The following is a 6,152-nucleotide window of genomic DNA, read 5'->3' as shown; positions in this document are numbered from 1 at the left end:
TGGTCATGTTGTGGTCATGTTGTGGTCATGTTGTGGTCATGTTGTGGTGGTCCTGCAGGGTGTGTTGTGGTCATGTTGTGGTCATGTTGTGGTCATGCGGTGGTTCCTGCAGGGTGTGTTGTGGTCATGTTGTGGTCATGTTGTGATGGTCCTGCAGGGTGTGTTGTGGTCATGTTGTGGTCTTGTTGGGGTGGTTCCTGCAGGGTGTGTTGTGGTCATGTTGTGGTCATGTTGTGGTCATGTTTTGGTGGTTCCTGCAGGGTGTGTTGTGGTCATGTTGTGGTCATGCGGTGGTTCCTGTGCAGGGTGTGTTGTGGTCATGTTGTGGTCATGTTGTGGTCATGTTGTGGTGGTTCCTGCAGGGTGTGTTGTGGTCATGTTGTGGTCATGTTGTGCTCATGTTGTGGTCATGCTGTGGTCCTGCAGGGTGTGTTCCTCCTGGTGGTGTTCCCCCTCCTGCTGAGGGCGAGGCTAGGAGAGATGACCCTGGCCAAGCTCAGCGCCCTCTTCAGGACGGCCGCCTTCATCCTCCTCGCCTTCTCCACCAACACATGGATGGTGTTCCTGGGTAATACACACACACACACACACACACACACAGGCACGCACACACACACACACACACACACACAGGCACACACACACACACACACAGGCACGCACACACACACACACACACACACAGGCATGCACACACACACACACACACACAGGCACGCACACACACACACACACACACACACACACACACACACACACACACACACACATGCTCAACACTTCAGGATGGTTAGCATCTGTTTAAATGATGATGGATGATGGTAATTAATCTAATTATGGCTGAAGTTAATCTACATCATCATTGACTCATATATATACCCACAGTGCTCTGTAGTATATATACCCAGAGTGCACAGCATGTTAACCTGCATGTTAACCTCCCTCCCCCCCCCCCCCAGGGATTGCGGTCTATGCCCCGACTGGCGTGACTCAGGCTGTGGTTCGCGCCGCCTCCTCCAAGATCGTAGAGCCTCATGAACAAGGTGGGTTCACTCCTACACCACACACAGACACACACACACACACACACACACACACACACACACACACACACACACACACACACACACAGACACCCCTCCCTCTGCCTTCACCTGTAGGGGCCCCCCTCTAGTTCTGTGTTCTAGGGGCTATGTTCTGTGTTCTAGGGGCTCTGTTCTATGTTCTGTGTTCTGTGTTCTAGGGGCTATGTTCTCATTCTCAGCGTCTCTGGAGGCGTCCAGTATCGTGTTGGCGGCGGCGGTGTTCAACGGCCTGTACCCCGTCACGCTGCACTCCTTCCCCGGGATGCCCTTCATCGTCATGGCAACCTTCAGCATAATCATCTTCATCATGATCCAGTAAGTCACCTGACCTATCTGTTAGCAAACTGTATTCTGGTGGTAATTAAACTGTATTCTGGGGGTAATTAAACTATTCTGGTGGTAATTAAACTATTCTGGTGGTAATTAAACTATTCTGGTGGTAATTAAACTGTATTATCGTTGTAATTAAACTATTCTGGTGGTAATTAAACTATTCTGGGGGTAATTAAACTATTCTGGTGGTAATTAAACTGTACTCTGGTTGTAATTAAGTATTCTGGTTGTAATTAAACTGTATTCTGGTGGTAATTAAACTATTCTGATGGTAATTAAACTATTCTGGTTGTAATTAAACTGTATTTTGGTGGTAATTAAACTGTATTCTGGTGTATTCTCAATGTAAATCCTAGTAGCATTCCTGTAGTTACCTACGGTGTTGCCATAGAGCAGTGTAGTCAGACACTGTCACTCCTCGCTACATTTTTCCAAAAGAAAAAACAAACTGTGAAACAGTTTTTGGAACTAGCTTCAGTTTGACAAACTGTGTGTCTCTGAAGGGCAGCTTTGGCGTAATTCAACTTCTTTCCTCTGCTGCAACATTGATCTACGTTGTACAGACGTATGTACACAAGGAACACAACGCATATCAATCAGAAGGGATTTACGTATTCATGAAACTGTCTCTGTTTCCCATGGCGGCCAGCGGAAATATTAATGCAATTAACGCTTCAAAAATGCTAATTAGGCAGTTGTTAGTCAGAGACTGATTAATGCTATTATTGGTCCAAACGCCTGCTCCTTAAAAGGCCCACAGGGAATTAAATTCATATTTACTGGATCAACACGCCGGCAGCCAGTGACTGATGGTTCGGAGCGTCTTATGATTCAAGTTTCTTTATTTTCATGCCAGTAATGTTGTTGTGACCACGGCGGTAAGCCTCACTTTGATAGACTTTGATTAGTTGGTAATTCATTTTGTGGATTATGTGTAATCACACTACAATAAGTCTAATTGTGTTGAGGAGAAACCATTATTTAATTTAGTCTGTGTGTGTGTGTGTGTGTGTGTGTGTGTGTGTGTGTGTGTGTGTGTGTGTGTGCGGGGGACTCGGGGGACAGTGAGTGACTGTGGGAGAGCGTCTCTCTGGGACAGGGTTGTGAATCATTAGGATGCTGATGGAGGCAACCACACACCAGCCTGGGGAGAGGAAGTGTGTGTGTGTGTGTGTGTGTGTGTATATATGTGTATAATGGAGGTATTGACTGTGTGTGTAATGGAGGTGTTAACAGTGTGTCTGTGTGTGTGTGTGTGTGTGTGTGTGTGTGTGTGTGTGTGTGTGTGTGTGTGTGCGTGTGCGTGTGCGTGTGTGTGTGTGTGCGTGTGCGAAGGCCTGACTTGCAGTCGGTATTCCAATTCATCCCAAAGGTGTTGGATGGGGTTAAGGTCAGGGCTCTGTGCAGACTATGTCATTATGGACCTGCTGTGTGCACTGCCATGGCCATGCTGAAACAGGAAGGTGCCTTATCCAAACTGTTGCTACAAAGTTGGAAGCATACAATTCTCTAGAATATCACTGTATGCTGGAGCATTAAGATTTCCCTTCACTGGAACTAGAGGAGCTCAAACCATGAAAAACAGCCGCAGACTTTATTCCTCCTTTCACCAAACTTTACAGTTGGCAAGGCAAGGCAAGTTTATTTGTATAGCACATTTCATACAACAGGGGCAATTCAAAGTGCTTTACATACATTATTTAAAAATACAGCAAGAGGAGCATAGTAAGAAAATAAAAATTACAATGAATAAAAGCAAATATAAGAAGTAAATAGATAAAACAATTAAGACAATAGTTAATGGATAAAAGACATTGATAGAAGTGTTTGTGTTTAATCATAACTGCTGCAAAGCATGAAGGTCTTTGGCTTAGATTTGAATATTTTAAGGGTTTGGGCCTGTTTGATTTCTTCAGGGAGTTTGTTCCAGGAGCATGCAGCAGCGTGACTGAAAGCTGCTGCACCGTGTTTTGTTGGCACTATGCATTCGCCCGTTCTCGTGAATCGATTGTGTCTTATGATGACTGATGACTCACTACTTTAGACAGATGTACTTGTTGTAAGTCTGTAATAACAGAGACCTTTCTCCTCCTCTCCTAGCCCATCCCCCTCCTCTCCTAGCCCCCCCCCTCTTCTAGCCCCTCCCCTCCGGTGTGCCCAGCCCCTCCCCCTCCTGTCATAGCCCCTCCTCCTCTCCTAGCCCCTCCCCCTCCAATCTGGATTTGATCTGGTTGAGCTGGTATTGGTCCTGACAGGCCACCGTAGATCTGCTTGTTAAACCTCTCAGAAGACCTCTACTGTTCAGCTGGAATAATATGATGCGGTCGATACTGAGGCCTTGTTAGCTTGTGTGTGTGTGTGTGTGTGTGTGTGTGTGTGTGTGTGTGTGTGTGTGTGTGTGGAGATGAGTTCACTGCAGTTAATCAGAAGCGTAACCACCCAGCGCTCCACAGCAATGATACACAGATCACAACAGAAGTAATAAACACACACACACACACACACACACACACACACACACACACACATTAGTGAGAATCCTCTAATTACTCTAAATTGCAGGTTTAATTTGGCTACGTCGGTGGTATTTCAGCAACGACGAGTACGACCGTGGTGGATTAGATAGATACACACACACACACACACACACACACACCCAGACTCACATACACACTCGCTCGCACGCACACACACACCCCTTCCAACCCTCTAACAACAAGCTAATAGCTGTCACACAGTAGCTGATGTTGTATGGTGGTTGTCATGGAGACATGTTGTCTGGTGGTTATCATGGAGACATGTTGTCTGGTGGTTGTCATGGAGACATGTTGTCTGGTGGTTGTCATGGAGACATGTTGTATGGTGGTTGTCATGGAGGGATGTTGTCTGGTGGTTGTCATGGAGACATGTTGTCTGGTGGTTGTCATGGAGACATGTTGTCTGGTGGTTGTCATGGAGACATGTTGTATGGTGGTTGTCATGGAGGGATGTTGTCTGGTGGTTGTCATGGAGACATATTGTTGTCTGGTCGTCATGGAGGGATGTTGTCTGGTGGTTGTCATGGAGACATGTTGTTGTCTGGTGGTTGTCATGGAGACATGTTGTTGTCTGGTCGTTGTCATGGAGACATGTTGTTGTCTGGTGGTCGTCATGGAGACATGTTGTTGTCTGGTAGTTGTCATGGAGGGATGTTGTTGTCTGTTGGTCGTCATGGAGGGCTGTTGGTGATTTATGAGTTTATTTCTCCACCTCTCACCTCGCTAAAGAAATTGTAACATTCCTATCTATTAAAAAAAAAAAATACAATAAATGGGAATGACACAGGAAAAAACTGTTGGTGCTACCATGGTGCTAGGTGGTTGCTAGCTGGTTACCAGGTGGTTGCTAGGTGGTTGCCAGGTTACCAGGTGGTTGCCAGGTAAAACATGTAAAACATGTCTTTCTCCAACAGGTGGGTCAGTGAAATGCCGACAACACAACCTCGCCTGCTCCTACAGGACTAAACCCTAACCCTGCCTAACCCTAACCCTGCCTAACCCTAAGCCTAATGCTAACCCTGCCTAACCCTAACCCAGCCTAACCCTAACCCTGCCTAACCCTAACCCAGCCTAACCCTAACCCTAATGCTAACCCTGCCTAACCCTAACCCAGCCTAACCCTAACCCTAATGCTAACCCTGCCTAACCCTAGCTCCGCCTAACCCTAACCCTGCCTAACCCTAACCCTAACCCTGCCTAACCCTAACCCTCCCTAACCCTAACCCTAGCTCTGCCTAACCCTAACCCTCCCTAGCCCTGCCTAACCCTAACCTTAGCTCTGCCTAACCCTGCCTAGCCCTAACCCTGCCTAACCTTAACTCTAGCCCTCCCTAACCCTGCCTAACCTTAACTCTAGCCCTCCCTAACCCTGCCTAACCTTAACCCTGCCAAACCCTAACCCTGCCTAACCCTAACCCTAACCCTGCCTATCCTTTACACCAGAAACACACTACCAATGTCTACCTCAGCAGCTTGTGGGCGTGGCGGACTGACAGCGTCAGTGTCAGCGTCATACTGCCAGCGTTTCTGCTGTGGCTCTAACTGCGGAGCTGCTACTACCAGACATATTTTTTGGACATTGACTTTGCCTTTGATAATGGCCATCAATAATATAATGTTTCACTTCATTATAAATTGTTCTGGGTTCAGTCCCTGCTGTCATCCATCTTTAATGAGCGGCTCGAACAGCGAAATGGTTATAAACAGAAAGCAGTCACGTCGCTTTTGTTTACCCTCTTTCAGAATAAGAGTACCTCAGCAACACCTACTATAGTATAAGGGTGTGTTCACACTAGAACATTTGCTTCACTTGGAATCGGAGTTTAGGATAAAGTTTGCTTTGCTCTGCGTCGTTTGGAGCTGTGAGAACGCGCATTCGAAGTCACTCCCGGAGCAAACAACCAACGCATGCTCCGCTTGACGAGGGTGGTTTCGCTCCGGTTAGAAACGACACATCGAGGCTGTCCATAGGAAAACAACAGCGCATGCGTGTTGATCTGGATAAGAGCGGGACAAACGAGCAATTTTAAAAATGTTTGACCAATCAACTACCACGTCTGTTGCTTCGATTGCATATGTTACTTCGTTTACATAAAGGGCTGTGAGAACGCAAATCAGAGAAATAATTCATGCAACAATGTTGCAATCTCATCCACTTGCTCCTGGTCATGATTCAGACTTTTATGTGAGAACATGA

General features: G+C 46.6%; 1 protein-coding gene across 1 annotated transcript in view; it reads left to right on the top strand.

Moving 5' to 3' along the window:
- The window catches only part of LOC308171506 (proton-coupled folate transporter), a gene marked incomplete at both ends in the record, with an annotated part of 12,684 nt that extends 7,763 nt beyond the window's left edge, over positions 1-4,921 (top strand). Inside the window, 4 exons of the mRNA XM_080546374.1 lie at positions 427-568; positions 960-1,043; positions 1,244-1,400; positions 4,870-4,921. Coding sequence (XP_080402500.1) covers positions 427-568; positions 960-1,043; positions 1,244-1,400; positions 4,870-4,921 — 435 coding nt within the window. The remainder of the gene's footprint in view (positions 1-426; positions 569-959; positions 1,044-1,243; positions 1,401-4,869) is intronic.
- Between the last annotated feature and the right edge of the window lie 1,231 nt (positions 4,922-6,152).

Source organism: Nansenia antarctica (genome assembly GCF_963989245.1).
Source record: "Nansenia antarctica genome assembly, chromosome: 1".
In the NCBI taxonomy this organism is placed as follows: domain Eukaryota; kingdom Metazoa; phylum Chordata; class Actinopteri; order Argentiniformes; family Microstomatidae; genus Nansenia; species Nansenia antarctica.
Note: the sequence above shows the minus strand (reverse complement) of the source record. Positions and strands in the feature narration are given on the sequence as shown.